General features: G+C 41.9%; 1 protein-coding gene across 1 annotated transcript in view; it reads right to left on the bottom strand.

The window, feature by feature from the left end:
* Nucleotides 1-8,128: 8,128 nt before the first annotated feature.
* Nucleotides 8,129-21,119, bottom strand: part of LOC111147737 (amine sulfotransferase-like) — a 35,962-nt gene continuing 22,971 nt past the window's right edge. Inside the window, exons 3-7 of the mRNA XM_022503958.1 lie at nucleotides 18,023-18,231; nucleotides 13,103-13,226; nucleotides 12,003-12,097; nucleotides 10,040-10,223; nucleotides 8,129-8,250 (exon numbers count right to left, since the gene is read on the bottom strand). Of these exons, the coding sequence (XP_022359666.1) occupies nucleotides 8,129-8,250; nucleotides 10,040-10,223; nucleotides 12,003-12,097; nucleotides 13,103-13,226; nucleotides 18,023-18,231 (734 nt within the window). The remainder of the gene's footprint in view (nucleotides 8,251-10,039; nucleotides 10,224-12,002; nucleotides 12,098-13,102; nucleotides 13,227-18,022; nucleotides 18,232-21,119) is intronic.

Raw genomic sequence — 21,119 nt, 5'->3', positions numbered from 1 at the left:
AGGCGCCCCTGATAAGTTCTTTATATTGATTGCGATACTAGCCCTTTATCTGATAGGACATTTGCAAATATCTTCTCCCATTCTGTTGGTTGTGTTTTGGTTTTCTCCACTGTTCCCTTTGCTGTGCTAAAGCTTTTGATCTGGATGGAGTCCCAATAGTTCATTTTTGGCTTTGTTTCCCTTGCCTTTGGAGACGTGTCTAGCAAGAATTGGCTGCGGTCGAGGACACAGAGGTTGCTGCCTGTGTTCTCCTCTAGGATTTTGATGGATTCCTGTCTCACCTTTAGGTCTTTCATCCATTCTGAGTCTAAATTTGTGTATGGTGCAAGAAAGTGGTCTAGTTTCATTCTTCTGCATGTCTCTGTCCAATTTTCCTTACACCATTTGTTGAAGAGATGGTCTCTTTTCCATTGGACATTCTTCTTCCCTGCTTTGTCAAAGGTCAGTTGACCATAGAGTTGGGGGACCATTTCTGGGTTCTTTATTTTGTTCCACTGATCTAAGTGTCTGTTTTTGTGCCAGTGCCATAGAGTCTTGATGATCACAGCTTTGTAATAGAGCTTGAAGTCTGGAACTGTGAGGCCACCAGCTGTGGTTTTCTTTTGCAGCATTCCTTTGGCTTTCCAGGGGTCTTTTCTGCTTCCATACAAATTTTAGGAGTATTTGCTCAGCTCTGTGAAAAAAAGTTGTTGGTATTTTACAGGAATTTCTTTGAATGTATAGATTGCTGTAGGTATGTGGACATTTTAACAATATTTGTTCTTCCAGTAGGTGAACATGGAACATTTTTCCGTTTCTTTGTGTTTTCCTCAATTTCTTTCACTATGTTCTATAGTTCTGAATATAGTTCTTTGCTCCTCTGTTAGGTTTGTTTCCAGGTATCTTATGGTGTTTTTTTTTTTTTTTTTTGGCACAATTGTAAATGGGACTGACTCCTTAATTTCTCTTTCTTCGGTCTCACTGTTAGTGTGTGGAAATGCAACTGATTTGTGTGGCACTGATTTTATACCCTGCCACTTTGCTGAATTCCTGTATGAGTTCTCACAATTTTGGGGTGGAGTCTTTTGGGTTTTCCACATAGTGTATCATGTCATCTGCAAATAGTCGGGGTTTGAATCTTTGCCGATTCAGATGCTTTTTATTTCTTTTTGTTGTCTGATTGCTGAGTTAGGACTTCCAGTTTTGATGAAGAAAGGATGCTATACTTTGTCAAATGCTTCTTCAGCATCTATTGAAAGAACCATATGGTTCTTGTCCTTTCTTTTACGGACGTAGTGTATCACATTGGTTGATTTGCAGAAGTTGAACCATGCTTGCATTCCAGGAATAAATCCCACTTGGGCATGGTGAATAGTCGTTTTAATGTACAGTTGGATCCTATTGGCTAGGATCTTGGTGAGAACTTCTGCATCCATGTTCATCAGAGATACTAGTCTGTAATTCTCCTTTTTGGAGGGGTCTTTGTCTGGGTTTGGCATCAAGGTAATGCTGGCCTATTGGAAGAATATGGGAGGATTCCTCCCATTTTTATTTTTACAAAGTGCTTCAGAAGCATAGGCATTAGATTTCAGTTCTTTTACTGCCTCAGAAAAGGATTCCCTATTGCCTTCTATGGGCTTTTTTCAAGCCCGGCCTGTATCTTTCTAATCATTGTTTTGAACTCTAGTTCTGGTATCTCGTACTTGTATACTGATTAGGTCCCTGGCAAATCAGGACCGCCTCTTGTTCTCTTGTTCGAGGTGAGTATTTCCATCTTGTCATTCTGTCCAGAGAAGAACAGAGGAATGACAGAACAAAATGCTAAAATGGCAAGAGCAAATACACCAGAGAAATATATACTAAACAGACCAGTGGAGATCAAAACTGGAAAAAAAAAATACAATCAAGTTGTTGAATCATCCAGAGCAATACACTAGATCATGTGTGTATTTTGGTCTATTTTGATCCCAAAATTGTAAAGAAAGAGAAATGTAGATATGTACAAAAGTATAGTTAAGTATGGTGAAAGGATGGAATGCAACTGTAAAACTGAATTTAAAAGACAAAAAAAAAAAAAAAAAAAGAACTAAAACAGACAGGTGAACAGAACAGCAATACCCTGTATCCTGGGTGTATTTTGGTCTGTTTGTTAGAAGAAACTGCATCTTGTTGTAAAGAAAGAAGGAAAAATTTATGTATATACAAAAATAAAATTAAATACATTGAAAGGATAGAATGAAAATGAAAAAAGACTTAAGAGAGTTGATCAAATAAGAAATTGATTGAAAAATGAAGGAAAAACATTAAAATGGAAGACTAAATAATCATGGGCACAAAAAATGTGGATTTTATATGCCATTTTGGGCTAGTGGTGGAGTTTTGCAGTTCTTTGTGACCAGCAAACTTGATCTTAGCTGGAAATTCTTTCTGGTCTTCTGGGGGAGGGACCTCCTGGAGTGATTCTCAGGTGTCTTTGCCCCTGGTGGAACTGCCCTGCCCTTCCCAGGGGCCAAGTTAAAATAAGGGGCTCTGGATTGGTCTTTGTGGCTTCTGTTCCATGAATGCTCTCCAGGAGCAGCTCTAGTGGATGGGAATGAAATGGCAGTCCCCCAGTATTGATCCAGCCTCCATCCAAGGAGAGAGCTTGAGAGCTCAGGGCCCCACTCCTCATTGCACCCGCAGGGAAAAAGCCACAATCACTCCTGTCTCCCTGGTCTCCATCTGCTCTCTGTGCTCTCCCAGCCTGTGAACCAGTGTTTCTATCTTAGATGGGCAACCCCATTTCGAGTCTCCAAACCCTGCAGACTCCTGTGGTGTGTTTCTGCCCCACTCCTCTCAAGGGAGGATGGGAGTGGCTCGCCAGTTCTGCCATTTGTTGGGCCCCCGCTCAGAGAGAAGTGGTCTGACCGTCTGGTGGTTTCTGGTTTCTGGCAACTCCGAGCTGAGTCCTGGGCTCACTGATTGCAGCTGGCTTCCCCAATCCAATGCCTGGGAGCTCTGCCACACTCAGGCACCCCGGGTCTTCCCGTGACCCCGCGGATCCTGAGAGCACACTGTCCCAGCGAGGGTTCCGCCCCCACTTAGCACCCTGAGTGATATCCCTTACCAGAGGAGGCTTCTAAAACTTCCAGTTTTGTGCTCTGCTGCTCTATCACTTTCTGGTAGCCAGCTCAAAGAGGCCACCCCCACCCCCACCCCTGCCCCGTGGTTAATCTCCCCATATATCACCTCGGATTCACTTCTCTGCACCTCCTACCTTGCAGAAAGTGGTAACTTTTCTATTTGTAGGGTCGCAGCTATTCTTTTCTTTGATCTCTGGTTGAGTTCACAGGTGTTCAGAAGGATTTAATAGCTATCGGCTGAATTTCTAGGACCAGGCAAAACTACGGCTAAGGTCTCCTACTCTTCCACCATCTTGGACTCCTTCCTCTCAACTCTAGGACCTTTGTCCCTCAAGATATTTTTGAAACCTTCCCATTATTTCCCCATCTTTTGTTAAGTGGAGGATGCACTAAATTACGCATTCCCAGCCCACATCACTCCCCATCTCCTTTTTTTCTTTCTTTCTTTTTTTTTTTTTGTACCAAGTGCTTTGCCCAAAAAGGGTGACGGGAAACAAAAACCTGAAAATAACACAGTGTATCTTTTTGGGAGCATTCTCTATCTCTGTTACCCTGACATAGGCCCTAAAGAAGCACCAAGTTAATATCCTTCCCATTTACGTATTTCTATGGGCTTGTACTCTAGGTGTCATTCGTGAAAATCTTTCCTATCTCGTTAGAACTCAATGGTCTCTCTAAAATTGCTCGTGTCCTGTTCTGGTATATAATCATACACTGTCTACCTTTGCTGTCAGATATGTATGATCTCTGAAGGACAAACACTGTGAGCTACTGGAGGTTGTTTGCCAAGCTTGTGTTTAACAGTAATAATGGGCAAGCACATAAATATTGAACCCACCATTCTCCTTTTTCCTGAATCCAAGAATGCATCACTTTGCTTCTTGGCAAAGATATCTCTGGACTTTGTGACAGTACAATCCATGAACTCATACTTCATATCCGTAAGGGCTGTTATGGATCACTCTTCCTGGTTTTACTTCCATTAGGAAATGTTCATGTAACCCTTTCCTTGGGTTTGCCTTAGATGAGTATGTATCCACTTTTTTCCTATGGCATCCTTGCTGGCACAAAAATATGAGGTAATGCAGAATCTAGAGGCATTGTGCAAAGCTGGCGGTGGCAAATACCAAATGCTTTGGGAGGTGGAGGCCAGGAAACTCGGAAAGTCCTATTGAACTCCCAAGGACTGTGGTGAAGGGATTGAGTCACCTATATCTGGTGCCAAATGTAAGGGAGCACCCAAATCTCAGTAATTGGGATAAATTATGTTTTAATGCAGTCCTTAAAAAAATAAAAATTAATGTAGATAAAAACAATCTGAAGGGTTTGAAGAGGTGGGGGGGTGGGAGGTTGGGGGAACCAGGTGGTGGGTATTAGAGAGGGCACGGACTGCATGGAGCACTGGGTGTGGTACAAAAACAATGAATACTGTTATGCTGAAAATAAATTAAAAATTGATTATAAAAAAAAATCCATGGTAGGTAAAATGTCTACTTATTAGATTGAGCAGTGCTTTTGATTCGGGAGACAATATCCTTGTCACTATGATTTGCAATTCTAACTTGGTATCTTTCTCCAATATTTTTTTTTAAGATTTACTTATTTATTTGAGAGAGAGCATGTTGGGGAGGGGCAGAGAAAGAAAGAGAGAGAATCTGAAGCAGACTCCCAGCTGAGCAGAGAGCTCCTGTGGGGCTTCATCTCACCACCCTGAGATCAAAACCCAAGCTAAAACCAGGAAGCTGACACTCCTCTAACTGTGCCACCCAGGCGCCCCTCCAATATCTTTGAACTTCCTCCAGCAAAATGATATCTCACTTCCTACTGTACTGAATGGCTATATCACAAAGACTGGAAGTAACTCACGTTAGTGAGGACATGGAGTAATGGGAATCCTTTCCAGTGGTGCTGATATAAAGGTAGAGTCCTTGGAAAGCAGCTTGGCATTTCACTTTGTAGGTGTCTACCAAAAAGAAATGAAACCCTATGTGCCTTCAAGGACTTGTTCACGAATGTTCATAGTGTTATCATTCAGAATAGCCAAAAGTAGAAGTTATGGATTTAGAAGGTACAAGGACAGCAAAGCACATGGAAGGATTCATGCTTGAGCCTGGCACATACTGACTATATAGCTGAAAATGGTTAACTCTGATATAATCAATATGCTTAAGGGCTGTCTGGGTGGCTGAGTCATTTAAGTGTCTGCTTTCAGCTCAGGTCATGACCTCAGGGTTGGGCTCCTGATCATCAAGGATTATTCTTCTTCCTATCACTCTAGCCCCTCTCTCCTGCTCATGCTTGCTCTCACTTTCTCTCTCGCTCTCTCTCTCTGTCTCTCTCTCAAATAAATAAATAAAATCTTTAAGAAAATTAGTATGTTTAAAGAAGCCAATCTTACAGTGCTTTAGTGTCATTTTAATGTTGTTGTTTTTTTTTTCTTAACATATAATGTAGTATTTGACCCAGGGGTGCAGGGCTGCGAAGCATCAGGCTTAAACATTTCAATGCACTCATGATCACACATACCCTCCTCAATGTCCATAACCCGGCCACCCTAACCCTACCGCTCACCCTCCAGCAACCCTCAATTTGTTTTGTGAGATGAAGACTCTCTTATGGTTTGTCTCCCCGAGCCTGTCTTGTTCCATTTTTTCCCTCCCTGCTCCCCCACGACCTCCCACCCTGCCTCTCAAATTCCTCATATCAGAGCAATCATATGATAATTGTTTCTCTAATTGACTTACTTCACTTAGCATAATACCCTCTAGTTCCATCCACGTCATTGCCAATGGCAAGACTTCAGCATTTTGATGGCTACGTAGTATTCCATTGTATATCTATACCACATCTCCTTTATCCATTCATCTGTTGCTGGACATCTAGGTTCTTTCTATAGTTTGGCTATTGGGGACATTGCTACTATAAACATTCAGGTGCATTGCTCCTTTGGAAACTACATTTGTATTTTTAGGATAAATACCTAATAGAGCTATTGCTGCATTGTAGGGTACCTCTATTTTCAACTTTTTGAAGAACCTCTGAACCATTTCAAAGAGTGGCTACACCAGGTTGCATTCCCAGCAACAGTGTAGGAGGGTCCCGTTTCTCCACATCCCCACCAAGATCTGTCATTTCCCTGACTTGTTAATTTTAGCCATTCTGACTGGTGTGGGGTGTTATCTCACTGTGGCTTTCTTTGTATTTCCCTAATGCCAAGTGATGTTGAACACGTCCTCATATGTCTGTTGGCCATCTGGATGTCTTCTTTGCAGAAATGTCTATTTTTGTCTTCTGCCCATTTCTTGATTGGATTATTTGTTCTTTGAGTATTGAGTTTGATAAGTTCTTTACAGATTTTAGACACTAGCTCCTTATCTGATATGTCATTTGCAAACATCTTCTCCCATTCTGTCAATTATCTTTTAGTTTTGTTGACTGTTTCCTTTGCTGTGCAAAAGCTTTTGATCATAATGAAGTTCCAGTAGTTCATTTTTGCCCTTGCTTCCCTTGGTTGTTCCAGCTGAGGTCAAAGAGGTTGCTGCCCATGTTCTCCTCAAGGATTTTGGTGGATTCCTATCTCACATTGATGTCTTTCAACCACACAGTTGCATTTCTAAGGGCTAAGGAGAAACAGACCTCCTGGTGTCTTAGTGGAATGGGGATGAAACAGACTTGAATCACGTTAAATCAAAGACTCAGCTTCAACCCAGTTCAACCCCTATTGGAAAATTAAAGCTAAAAGAGGAGTATTAAGGATTTTTCATTTCTAGAGCGAGACAGAGCAGGTTCTGAATCAGAGTGCTAACACTAATTAGTTGCCCAGGGGAAATTTCTTTTCTGCTCTACACCTCTTGCTTTCCCAGTTCTGAAAGAGCACCTACCTCATCAGGGTTTTGTTAATCATAAAGGAGTTAATGCATATGTAATTCTAAAGGCAATATCTTGCATACAGAAGGTGTCAATATTTAATTACTTTTAAGCACAAGATTTCCTACCCTCTCCCCCACACAAATCCTAGTTTGAGAAGAAATAAGGAGAAAGGAAGAGAAAAGGGAGGTCTCCCTCCAGTCATATAGCCCCCTTCTAAGCCCATAGCTGTGGAAGTTACGAGCCCTGGGAAGAAAGGATTCGGGAAGGCAGGAAGTGGTATACCAGAAGCCGCCCTGGAAGAGGAGAAATCCTCTCCCAATGCAAGGACCAGGGCCCTTTATATCATTGTGAAAAGCTGCAGCTCAGGAAAGAAATGAGGCGTGTTTCTTACGAACAATAAACAGAGCGATGAACAGTGGACGTCAAGGCACACGAGGCAACCAACAAACACAAGCTGGGCACAAAAAAGCAGACATATGTCAATGGGTCAGCAGAATCTGATGGGTGACCGCACCCACACCCCCACACCCCTATGGGCCTGCACTGCTTCCACTCAGCACTGCACTGACTGCCCTGCTTCCACGCAGCCAGCCTTACTACCAGAAACCCAGGAATACATGAGCAGGCAAAACTCCAGGAGTAGCGATCAGCATATGGAAAATATAACTGAAAAATATCCTCCTCCTAATTGCTACAAATATCACAGACGCTTGCTTAGGATAAACTCCACAGGAAATAAGCGAGGCTCATATTAGACTCATGTATCTCTTTCAAATGACAGGAAAGAAAACACAAATTGATGCTGAGAGTACAATATCGCTGAATGGGAGACTCAATTAGTGGTGATGCTGGTTTCTAAATGACTTTTTAGGGATAAAGCAGTACTCAGCAACATTCCAACACAATTCATCAATACAGTTTATGAACTTCTTTAAGAAATTATGGTGTGGAAACCCTCTGCTGAACAGAAACTGGGGGATCGCCGCCAATGGAAAACGGGCCACAGATTGCAAATGATGTAAAGTTGGTATATTCATAGTTATTCATCATTCAGGCTTTACAATAATGATTCAGTGACAGTCAAAGATGAAAGTGTACAATTCAATATGTTTCCTTCTGAAAGTGACTTCTTAAAGGATTTGTGCCTTGCTCCCATTCTAGTCTTCATTCATGTCCCAGATGAACTCCAGGGGAAAATCTTTCATCTCCCTTTGGAAAATCTTGTCAAACCTTTCATTCTGCTCAACAGTCAGGTGATTTTTCCAGTCTCCGATGGTACCTGGGAGGAAAAACAAGGCAACTGCATCAGTGAAGATTCCAGGGAAGAGGGGACTTACACCTTAGTGGTGTTGAGAGAAGCATTGCTGGCACTCTCCTTTTTCTCCCCAAAAGGACCCCCACTGACTCCTGCACATGGCCACACCCGACACTCTCTCACCTCCTGGCCAGGGAGCAAACTCATCCTGGCAGTTCTGCTGTAATTGAAGATCATTAGCCCAACTTCTCGGCTGGCAGCCAGCTGGAAAAGAAGAAAACCCTGGCAACTTGTTTACTATTGCGTTCCAGGCTAGCTTGGGCTCTGGTAGTTTTCTGAACTCCTTTAAAAGTTCCATACAATCACATATCGATGAACTAACATTTACTGATGGGGACACGGATGCTCAGAGAGACTTGGAGAATGCCGCCCGAGGTCCTACACTTTGGGTCGGCTCACCTGTAGCTACTCCTTTACCCACTTTAAGTTCACAACAGTCTTACTTTAAACTTCTAGATGTGGAGTCCTGATGTCACACAGAGGCTGACAGAAGCAGAAGCAAGAAAAGAAACACTGATCTTCAAACACAAATTTGTAAACAAATAACTGAAACAAACGGAAACTCTAAGGAAACCAGAAACACAAACCACAACAGTGCAGGACGCTCACGCTAGTACAAATGATGTCCTGCCCCATTGCACCTCACCTAAGAGAAGAGTGCGTGTGAGCGCACAATAAACATAAGGGGACACAAGTCACTTCCACAGGTGGTTTGGCTCCTCCTAGTTTTCCTCTTAGCCATTTCAGTCTGTCATTTTCAGGTGTGTGAAAGACGGAGGAACACAGAACATTTTCTCTTTTCAAAGAGAAACAAGTTGCAGGTGCCAGGACAGGGGCAGTTGAGAAGGGCCTTAGCATCGACAACACAGTAGGGTGTGCGGGGCATAACAGGAAGAGAAGTCCCCACCTCAGGTGGGCTCCACGGTACCAGTGGTCATATTTTCAAGTTGAATGGGAAAAGACATAGGAAGAGATTACGTGAAGGAAATCCTAATTTAGAGAAATTAAAGTGCGTATTTCTTGCTACTTGACATAGAGTCATAGAACCCTATGATCGAACGCAAAATTTATGTCTCTAATTCTGTATTATACATTATTCATGTACTAAAATCAGAAAATATCACTTAGAATGATGGTATAAAATAAAAGAAATATTTTAACATGTTCAAATGAGTTAGTTATATAGGGAGTTATACATTTAAAAACCCAGTCACCAGAAGTATGAGATATTGAGACAAATGAGTTATTCGTATACTTTTTTATGATGTAAGAATCTGGTTTCCTAGAGGACACATGACAGTCCTGCCCAGGAACAAAAGTGCAGTGAGTGTGTGTTCTTAAGTCATCCCTGGAGGAGCTTGAGGGTAAAGCACAGAGAAGGAAGAGCAGCCAGTGAGGGCCACAGACCTGTCTTTACCTCTCCATCACAAGCTGAGCACACGCTAATGATGGGAGTCAGACTAACACTAAATGAACAACCATTTGTGGAGACATTGTACTAGGAATTGGTAGATTGTCAGGGGGCCATGAGGAAGACCTTGTAACTGTAAGTTACTCATTGGATTCATTCAGAGAACAAATACGAGAATCTCTTGTAGAGCACCAGAAGAAATCATAGGAAATCATCTTCCTAGCGAAATGAACAGGCCCATGAGGGCCCATGATGTTAGGAAAGTCCACCAACAAGCTTAGAAGCTACATTCTGGCTCATTGCTGCCACAGTGCCACGTGGCCACTCTGTGTTCACCCTCACCTTTGCGAAGGAAATGACCTTTTACATCCAGCCCATATCTAATGGCTATTATATTGTCATAATTTGCCAGTGGGTCATACTTCATGTTCTCAAATGTGGCCTGTCTCACAACCGCATCCATATCCTCTTCACTCAATCCTTTCCCCAGAAACTTGCAGATTTTTGACACAGAACCTCTGAGATCCTGAAATAAATCAGAGTATGATATTATGCACAATATAAGAAAGAAAACATCAACAAAAGTCACAGCTAAGTATTTTTATGGGAGTGAAAAATGTAAGTGCTTATGCTGGCTGGAAAAATGGAGTTGGACCATGAGAAGTGACTTGCTTATTCCTTCTTGGTAAGTTCATCTTTCACTGTGCACTGTTCTAGAGCACATTTGGGCTCATTTAGGAACACTCATGTTCATTTTATCTGCGTTAACTCAGTAAGTATTGGGGAGCAGATACCTATATCAGACACTGCCTGTGTGAAGGAGCAGGGGCACAGAGGCACAACAGGGAATTGGAGCTGGGAAGTCAGTATGCAGACCTATGGGCAGAGAGTCATTGTGTGACAGAATTCAGAGAAAGTCTCAACAGAGATGACAAATTTGTTCTGAGAATTCAAGCAAAAAGAGGCGTTTTCTAGATAGTCATACTGAAGGGGTGGAGTCCAGACAAAAGAAAGAATATATGTAGTGTTGGGGATGCATGGAAAGTATGAGATATCAGGTCACAGGACCATCAGAATTCGATTCTCCCTGGTGGGGCTTCACAGGCATATGGCTCGGGTGAGAAAGTGGAGAGAAGAGGCTGGAGGCAATGGAGAGGCCATAGCGTGGGGAAGGTTGTAAGGCCAATCATGGTCGGAGTCTCCCTTTAGTAGGTGTTACAGACTCAACAAGAGAGTCCAGGCATGGTGTCATGAGCTTGGGGCAGGGGTAACAGAAACAAGGGACAAATACTCAACAGGTGGCAGCCCTTAATCTTGCCTGGCTTGCAGCTCTTTCTCTTCTTTCCTGCTTAGAGATCCCTGGTGGTGTTTGGGCAGCAGTGCCCAGTCCCTGTCCCGTAATGATCCTGATTGATCCAAGATATTCATGGTAATCCCATTGCCCTCTATGGGACATTCACCTAGGGTGGTCACAGACTCAATTTTGGTATTGAAACCGAAAGATGAAGTCAAATAGAAGTTTAAAAGAGTGATTTTCCTTCTAGTGATGAGATGGTAGCAAAGCAAGGCAAGGAAGTCCTTCTTATCCCACTTCCCTCTCTTTCTGCCATACATGCTGTCAACTGAGGACATCACTTTGGAGCTACAACAACCATCCTGCTACTATGAGAGGAGACATCATTGCCACACTAGATATGATAGGAAAGAAGGACAGAAAATGCCTGGGACATTCACGACATGCTGGAGTTGCCAGAACCAACAACAGGATAGCCTGCCTCTGGGATTCAGTCAGTCAGTAATAGAAGTTCTTCTGTTTTAATGTGTTCATCATTGACTACTGGGAGCTGCATTCCCTCTAATCATACACAGATGTTTCATTTAATTTTTCATGCAGTGCTTAACCATATACAGATAAGATTAAAGTTTCCCATGAGATGCATCCCACAATGATGAATATAACATCCAGAAAGTTACTAGAATCAAAATGCAGAAAATTGATTTCATAATCCATCAATGGGTGACCAAAAATATGGCTCATGATAGTTAAACATGTGTATGGCCTCATAGATAAACAGACGATGCCTCACACATAGTCAGTTTTTGAAAAGAAAATTCCAGTTAATTAACTGTAAATGACCACCTGGTAATCGAAGTACAGGAGTAATAGAAGAAAAATGTCTCCTGTACATCTAATCAGGGATCTCAAATTTGATACTGTTTTTGGGTGTTCTACCCATGAGCCATCAATTCATTTGGTCACGGTGCCTTTCAGCTGCCATGAAGTCACTGATGTCATGTTTCTCACCTTCTTCATCTCCTCATACGTCATGAACTGAATGTTGAAAAGGCTTCTGTGCTCATACCAACCTTTGATGTGGTCAAACCAAAGGCTTCCTATCACTGTGGGAAAAACAGGTACATATTTAGGTAAATACGTTAAACAGGTTGAAAAGAAGCTACAGTTGTGGGAGGTGCAGGAATCTTTAGTAACAAAGAAGGAAAAGGAAGTCTATTGCTACATTTCAGATTTCGCCTAGTACCTGGTAATGGGAGAGCTAGCCACCATCCCCTAGGAAACAATTACATGAACTCAAGGAACAATCGGTCCCTTAAAAAACCATTTCATATAGACAGAAAACCATCTTCCCACGGGGAGAGAAAAACTGAAACTGGAAATCAAAGAAAGGAATCCTCTCCTTTTTTGCTCCCCCGCCCCGTCCCCAAAGACACAGGGAGCTATTTCCCTGCTGCATACAACATGAAGGCTCCCTGGTAGGTCACTTGAGCTCTGCACAGAGACTAATGTTAGTTAACTCTCCTGTTGCAGATCATCATCTCTACCTCTGTAAGCCTTTCCCCTGCTCAAACAGCCACACTGGCACCTCAGAAAAGAATGCAGGGGGCACATGCTGCCTCCCAGGATAGAGTATGCAACGCTTGATCACGGGGTTGTGAGTTCAAGCCCCACACTGGGCATAGAGAACACTTAAAAAATAAATAAAAATTTAATAAAAGTTAAAAAAGAGAGAGAAAGGAATGTGGAACAGAATTTTGTCAAATAGAGCTTCCCATGCAATATGCTGTGCACAGCCCAATCCTGAGATCTAAATTGAGATGCTTCTCGCTGAGCTAGAATGGAAAACTGTGAGCTCATGAATCCCCTTTGCCACATTTAGATGTAAATATTTTCTGGTGATATAACTGTAACTTGATGGTCCCCTGAGAGGGAGCAGGAGTAAGGAAAATTTGTAACAATGGCTGGTCATGGTCATCCACGACAATCCTACCAAGTGGCTTGATACATTGATTACTGACTCCCATTTGACTCTCTCTTGTCATCTTCTCCCTGCCAAATGCACTAAGTGTAAAAATTTACATGTTGCTTATGCTATAAATTATAGTTACCTCTTCCTTCGAGAAATTGTTTCATGAATTCCTCAAAGGTACCTATAAATTGTGATATCACATTCTTTGCAAAGTGAAAATATGAGCACATAACATCCTTAGGGTTTCTGTATACATAAATAATCTGGAAAGAAAGGAGGTATTCATTATTTCTGAGGCGTTCATTCTCTCATATTTTTACCTTACTACCTTCCAATCAGATGAAGCCTATTGTCTTAACTTCATACTTTCCTAATTATGTATATACTCAGCCCTCTTTGTATTTTGGGTTTCCCCTTCTCAGCCATGCCTCTTCCTTTACAATTGGCCTAGGAACTATCAATTACTCCTCAAGGCACACCTCCCATGGTACCTCTTCTCACCTCACCCTGACAGAGAGCAACAATAGTCTTTTGTCCGTACAGCAACAAGCTAATACATGCGACAATGACCTGTAAGTATAAAATTATATAACAATAGGAAAAACATACTAAGTTATTTTCCCCAGATAATCTGCTATAAGGGCAACCTTGAGCATCATAGGGCATTTAACATCATCTTGGACCTCAACCCACTAAAGACCAGCAGCATCATCAACCTAACCAAAAATGCTCCAAGCATTCCAAATATCCTGTGGTGCAAAAAGTCTTCCATTTGTGAAACAGTGTGGTAGATAAAAGCAATCCAAAAAGGGATGCAAACCATGAGTGGAGGGGCGGATATGTAATGAGAACAGAAATGGTCAACGCATCCCTCTTTTCTTCTTAAGGAGGGAAGGCAGTGAGTGGAAGTCTCCATTGTGGAGATCTATGATTGGCAATGGTTTTCTGGGAGCCATTTACTGGGACAGGTGGAGCAGAATGCTATTGAGGTTTGAGAAACCAAAAGACAATAGCAAGCAGTCGTTTTAGGAAGGCGGAGGGAGCAAAACACTTAAAAAGTAAAATTTGAGAATTGAGGCCATAAAAGTAAAATGAAGATACAACTTTTAAGTGTATTGGTTTTTTTCCTATCATACTACCAGAATCATGAACACAGGTACAAATATACACGTATTGGGTTTCACCAGAATTAGGTGTTGGCAGATGATCGTAATAGAGTTGACTACAGCAAGGGAATTGAGTCAAAAGTGATTTGAATGTCAAATATGGAGCCATTGGTGGATGTGGAGAAGTAGAAGAGATGGATGAGAGAGTGTCGAGAGGGAATGGAGAAGCTGAGGGGGAGGGGACTGGAACTCTGAATGTGGTGACTGGTCACTACAGGGACACCTGAAAAGAGTGGGAGGCAAAAGAGGCAGCTCTCAGAGAACAAGGTGCTTCAAGTCAGGATTCAAGTTAGGGCAATTACTGGTGATGCCTTTGTTCATTCACTCAATTCTACTACTCTCTGGACACTGTTCTCTGTACTGCAAACTCCATCTCTCTCATGGGATTACACTCTGGCCAGAAATGGACAATAAATAAATAGGTAAACAGATGGGAGATGGTGTCATAAATAAAGGCAGGCTTATCACCCATTATAAACTCCATAGGTTGGTGGAGGAAAAGGTTGTTGGAGGTGACATCAACACTGGGAGGTGTGGCAGAGCTATGCGTTTGAGAGGCCAGTGCAGATTCTGAGGGGTCAACGTGAAGGAGGCAACCCTGCCCTTGTATGACCCTGAGAATGAGTGCCTCCTTCTCCTTGACCCCACTGGGGCATTTTTTTTAATCATTTTTTAATTTATTTTCAGCATAACAGTATTCATTGTTTTTGTACTACACCCAGTGCTCCACGCAATCCGTGCCCTAATACCCACCACCTGGTTCCCCCAACCTCCCACCCCCCCACCTCTTCAAACCCTTCAGATTGCTTTTCAGAGTCCAAGTCTCTCATTGTTCACCTCCCCTTCCAATTTCCCCCAAATGCCTTCTCCTAACTCCCCATGTCCTCCATGCTGTTTGTTATGCTCCACAAATAAGTGAAACCATATGATAATTGACTCTCTCTGCTTGACTTATTTCACTCAAAATAATCTCTTCCAGTCCCATCCATGCTGCTACAAAAGTTGGGTATTCATCCTTTCTGATGGAGGCATAATACTCCATAGTGTATATGGACCACATCTTCCTCATCCATTCATTCATTGAAGGGAAATCAGTGGCTTTCTTATACACTAACAATGAAAATACAGAAAGGGAAATTAGAGAATTGATTCCATTTACTATAGCACCAAGAACCATAAGATACCTGGGAATAAACCTAACCAAAGAGGTAAAGGATCTGTACTCAAGGAACTACAGAACACTCATGAAAGAAATTGAAGAAGACACAAAAAGATGGAAGACCACTCCATGCTCTTGGATCGGAAGAATAAACATCGTTAAAATGTCTATACTGCATAGAGCAATCTATACTTTTAATGCCATTCCGATCAAAATTCCACCAGTATTTTTCAAAGAGCTGGAGCAAATAATCCAAAAATTTGTATGGAATCAGAAGAGACCCCGAATCATTAAGGAAATGTTGAAAAACAAAAATAAAACTGGGGGCATCACGTTACCTGATTTCAAGCTTTACTACAAAGCTGTGATCACCAAGACAGCATGGTACTGACATAAAAACAGACACATAGACCAGTGGAACAGAGTAGAGAGCCCAAATATGGACCCTCAACTCTATGGTCAGTTAACCTTCGACAAAACAGGAAAAAATATACAGGGGAAAAAAGACAGTCTCTTCATTAATGCTGCTGGGAGGACTGGGCAGCTATACGTAGAAGAATGAAACTCGACCATTCTCTTACACTGTACACAAAGATAAACTCAAAATGGATAAAAGGCCTCAACGTGAGACAGGAATCCATCAGAATCCTAGAGGAGAATATAGGGAGTAACCTCTTTGGTATCAGCCACAGCAACTTCTTTCAAGATATGTCTCCAACGGCAAAGGAAACAAAAGCCATAAGAAACTTTTGGGACTTCATCAAAATCAAAAGCTTCTGCACAGCAAAGGAAACAGTCAACAAAACAAAGAGGCAACCCACGGAATGGGAGAAGATATTTGTAAATGACAGTACAGATAAAAGGTTGATATCCAGGATCTATAAAGAACTCCTCAAACTCAACACACACAAAACAGATAATCATATCAAAAAATGGGCAGAAGATATGAACATACACTTCCCCAATGAAGACATACAAATGGCTATCAGACACATGAAAAAATGTTCATCATCACTAGCCATCAGGGAGATTCAAATTAAAACCACATTGAGATACCACCTTACACCATTTAGAATGGCCAAAATCAGCAAGACAGGAAACAACATGTGTTGGAGGGGATGTGGAGAAAGGGGAACCTTCTTACACTCTTGGTGGGAATGCAAGTTGGTGCAGCCTCTTTGGAGAACAGTGTGGAGATTCCTCAAGAAATTAAAAATAGAACTTCCCTATGACCCTGCAATTGCACTACTGGGTATTTACCCCAAGGATACAGATGTAGTGAAAAGTACCCCAATGTTTATAGCAGCAATGGCCACGGTTGCCAAACTGTGGAAAGAACCAAGATGCCCTTCAACGGACCAATGGATAAGGAAGATGTGGTCCATATGTGGTGTGGAGTATTATGCCTCCATCAGAAAGGATGAATACCCAACTTTTGTAGCAACATGGACGGGACTGGAAGAGATTATGCTGAGTGAAATAAGTCAAGCAGAGAGAGTCAATTATCATATGGTTTCACTTATCTGTGGAGCATAACAAATAGCAGGGAGGAAAAGGGGAGATGGAGAGGAGAAGGGAGTTGAGGGAAATTGGAAGGGGAGGTGAACCATGAAAGACTATGGACTCTGAAAAACAATCTGAGGGTTTTGAAGGGGCGGGGGGGTGGAAGGTTGGGGGATCCAGGTGGTGGGTATTAGAGAGGGCACGGATTGCATGGAGCACTGGGTGTGGTGCAAAAACAATGAATACTGTTATGCTGAAAAGAAATAAAATAAATATTTAAAAAAAGAGATTATGCTGAGTGAAATAATTCAAGCAGAGAGAGTCAATTATCATATGGTTTCACTTATTTGTGGAGCATAACAAATAGCATGGAGGACAAGGGGAGTTAGAGAGGAGAAGGGAGTTGAGGGAAATTGGAAGGGGATGTGAACCATGAGAGACTATGGACTCTGAAAAACAATCTGAGGGTTTTGAAGGGGCGGGGGGGTGGGAGGTTGGGGGAACCAGGTGGTGGGTATTGGAGAGGGCACGGATTGCATGGAGCACTGGGTGTGGTGCAAAAACAATGAATACTGTTACACTGAAAATAAATTTAAACAATTTAAAAAAAATTTTTTTAAAAGCAAGAAAGAAATAATAGCAGTTTACCTTGTAATTGAACATAACATTAATAAAACAAATGCATATTTGAAACATAAAGAAATGAAAGAATATATATCATATGTGATAATATAACACACTCTATAAGGTAAATTAAATGCCCACATATATATACTTTCATTTTTTTAATGTCTGCATTACTTGTATACCCAGAAAACAAAGGGTGCAAGATACAAATCTGATACTATAAAAAAAAAAAAAGAAGGCTATTGAAAATTGAAGTAAAGGGGTGCCTGAGTGGCTTAGTTGGTTTAGCATCTGCCCTCAATCCAGGTCATGATCCCAGGGTCCTGAGATCAAGCCCCACATGGGTGTGGTGGGGGGAGGGGGTCACTGAGCAGCAGGGAGCCTGCTTCTCCCTCAACCTGCCCTGCTTGTTCTCTCTCTCTCTAAATAAATAAATAAATAAATAAATAAATAAATAATAAATTCTTAAAACAAAAAAGAAAACTAAAGTGTATAATGCTACATTTGCCAACAGCTGGATGATTGCACAGTGTTGATGTCATGAAATGAAATGAAATAATGAAAAAGAGCAGTTAGCTCTCAACAGTCAGAGTCCATTTCCTACTTTGGCTTTTTTGTTCTTCAGCCCACTGGGAACCAAGTAGTATGGGAGGTGGGTAGAGAAGAGACGAGGGGATGGTCTTTTCTCAAAATCCACTTTTCGAAAGTTGTACTCAAGGAAGGGGGTTCGATCCATGGTTTCCAGTTTTCCAGCGCCTTTGCGATGTTCCTCAGAATAAATCAAACTTAATAATTGCTGAAACCAGATGGTTCCTGTAAAGAAATAATTTTGTTTTCAATGATGATCCAAAATGGAGGTGATGTATCATTAATTTTTTTAATCAGAGTTTGCTACTATAATAAGTACAATGTAATTTCATCTGAATGGGATTGTAAATATATGTAAAGTGCAGTGTGGGGAAAGAAAACAAATATGGTCTTTCTTTTCCTGCTTCAGGAGATGCTCCATATGAAACTCCGTGGGCATTTGTCCCACAAATTTATTCATTGACTCTTCTGTGTTTTCTTCTGCTTCATATACAGGACTTTTAAATGATCTTCTATGCCTGTCTCTCTACTTCCTTCCCCAATCCCACTCCTAGAAAATGAGCCAAAAGAAGCCAAGGAAAAGGAACTCCATGTAAGGAGGCACTTCCCAGCCTTCTGCACTTCCCTTTGTTTCCTTCTGTACCCATGGTCTCCACTTCAGGAAACAGTGTTCATTATAAATCCCTAAAGGAGGCCCCAGAACACCCACATGGAGACAGAAAGGAATTTAAGAAACAAAACAGGTTAACGTAGAGGGGAAAAAAAGAGAGAAAGGGAAACCATAAAACAGTCCCTTAACTCCAGAAAACAACTACAAAGAACAGAAGTAAATGACAAGAATCATGAGCTGGAGAAGGTCCATAAGAAACTGGAGCACCGGAGGAGGAGTCAAGATGGCGGAGAAGTAGCAGGCTGAGACTAAATCAGGTAGCAGGAGATCAGCTAGATAGTTTATCTAAAGATTGCAAACACCTACAAATCCAACGGGAGATCAAAGAGAAGAAGAACAGCAATTCTAGAATCAGAAAATCAACCACTTTCTGAAAGGCAGGACTGGCGGAGAAGTGAATCCAAAGCGACAGGAAGATAGATCGCGGGGGTAGGGGCCGGCTCCAGGCAAGCGGCGGAGCAATGGAGCACAAAATCAGGACTTTTAAAAGTCTGTTCCACTGAGGGACATCACTCCAGAGGCTAAACCAGGGTGAAGCCCACGCGGGGTCAGCGTGGCCTCAGGTCCCGCAGGGTCACAGAAGGATCGAGGGTGTCTGAGTGTCGCAGAGCTTACAGGTATTAGAATGGGGAAGCCAGGTACAGAGACAGAGCCAAGGAGTGAGCTCGAAGCTTGGGGTTACCTTGAACCGGTCGCAGGCTGGGTAAGCTTGGAGCACGACCAGAGGCCAGGGACACAGGAGTGATTGGGCACTATTCTCTGAGGGTGCACTGAGGAGTGGGGCCCCGAGCCCTCAGCAACTCCAGGCCAGAGACTGGGAGGCCGCCATCTTCATTCCCGTCCTCCGGAACTCTACGGAAAGCGATCAGGGAACAAAAGCTCCCGAAAGCAAACCAAGCAGATTACTCAGCCCGGCCCCTGGTAAGGGCCGTGCAATTCCGCCTGGGGCAAAGACACTTGAGAATCACTACAACAGGCCTCTCCCCCAGAAGATCAACAAGAAATCCAGCCAGGACCAAGTTCACCTACCAAGGAGTGCAGTTTCAATACCAAGGAGAGCAGCGGAATTCCAGAGGAGGAGAAAGCAAAGCACGGAACTCATGGCTTTCTCCCCATGGTTCTTTAGTCTTACAGTTAATTTAATTATTTTTTTAATTTTTTTCCTTCTTCTGCTAAATTTTTTTTAACTTTTACCTTTTCTTTTTTAACGTTTTTTAACTAGTTTATCTAATATATATACTTTTTATTTTTTATATTTTTTCTTTTATTTTTAATTGTTTCTTTTTTTTTTTCTGAACCTCTTTTTATCCCCTTTCTCCCCCCCACGATTTGGGGTCTCTTCCATTTGGTTAAAGTGTATTTTCATGGGGTCTTTGCCACCCTTCTAGTATTTTCTTGCTCCTTCATATACTCTTATCTGAACAAAATGACAAGGCAGAAAAATTCACCACAAAAAAAAGAACAAGAGGAAGTACCAAAGGCTAGGGACCTAATCAATACAGACATTGGTAATATGTCAGATCTAGAGTTCAGAATAACGATTCTCAAGGCTCTAGCCAGGCTCAAAAAAGGCATGGAAGAATTAGTGATATAGAAGAACAAATGAGAGAGAATAAAGAAGCTGAGCAAAAGAGGGACAAACAGCTATTGGACCACGAGGGGAGAATTTGAGAGATAAGTGACACCATAAGACGAAACAACATTAGAATAATTGGGATTCCAGAAGAAGAAGAAAGAGGGGAGCAGAAGATATATTGGAGAGAATTATTGGAGAGAATTTGGCAAAGGTAACAAGCATCAAAATCCAGGAGGCTCTGAGAACCCCCCTCAAAATCAATAAGAATAGGTCCATACCCCGTCACCTAATAGGAAAATTTACAAGTCTTAGTGACAAAAAGAAAATCCTGAAAGCAGCCCGGGAAAAGAAGTCTGTAACATATAATGGTAAAAATATTAGATTGGCAGCAGACTTGTCCACAGAGACCTGGCAGGCCAGAAAGAACTGGCATGATATATTTAGAGCACTAAATGAGAAAAACATGCAGCCAAGAATACTATATCCAGCTAGGCTATCATTGAAAATAGAAGGAGAGATTAAAAGCTTCCAGGACAAACAAAAACTGAAAGAATTTGCGAACACCAAACCAGCTCTACAGGAAATATTGAAAGGGGTCCTCTAAGCAAAGAGAGAGCCTAAAAGTAGTAGATCAGAAAGGAACAGAGACAATATACAGTAACAGTCACCTTATAGGCAATACAATGGCACTAAATTCATATCTCTCAATAGTTACCCTGAATGTTAATGGGCTAAATGCCCCAATCAAAAGACACAGGGTATCAGAATGGATAAAAAAACAAAACCCACCTATTTGTTGCCTACAAGAAACTCATTTTAGACCCAAAGACACCTCCAGATTTAAAGTGGGGGAGGGGTGGAAAACAA

The sequence above is a fragment of the Enhydra lutris genome, unplaced genomic scaffold (genome assembly GCF_002288905.1).
Source record: "Enhydra lutris kenyoni isolate GAN:26980312 unplaced genomic scaffold, ASM228890v2 scaffoldscaffold17, whole genome shotgun sequence".
NCBI classification, from domain to species: domain Eukaryota; kingdom Metazoa; phylum Chordata; class Mammalia; order Carnivora; family Mustelidae; genus Enhydra; species Enhydra lutris.
This window is presented reverse-complemented; position numbering and strand designations above follow the sequence as displayed.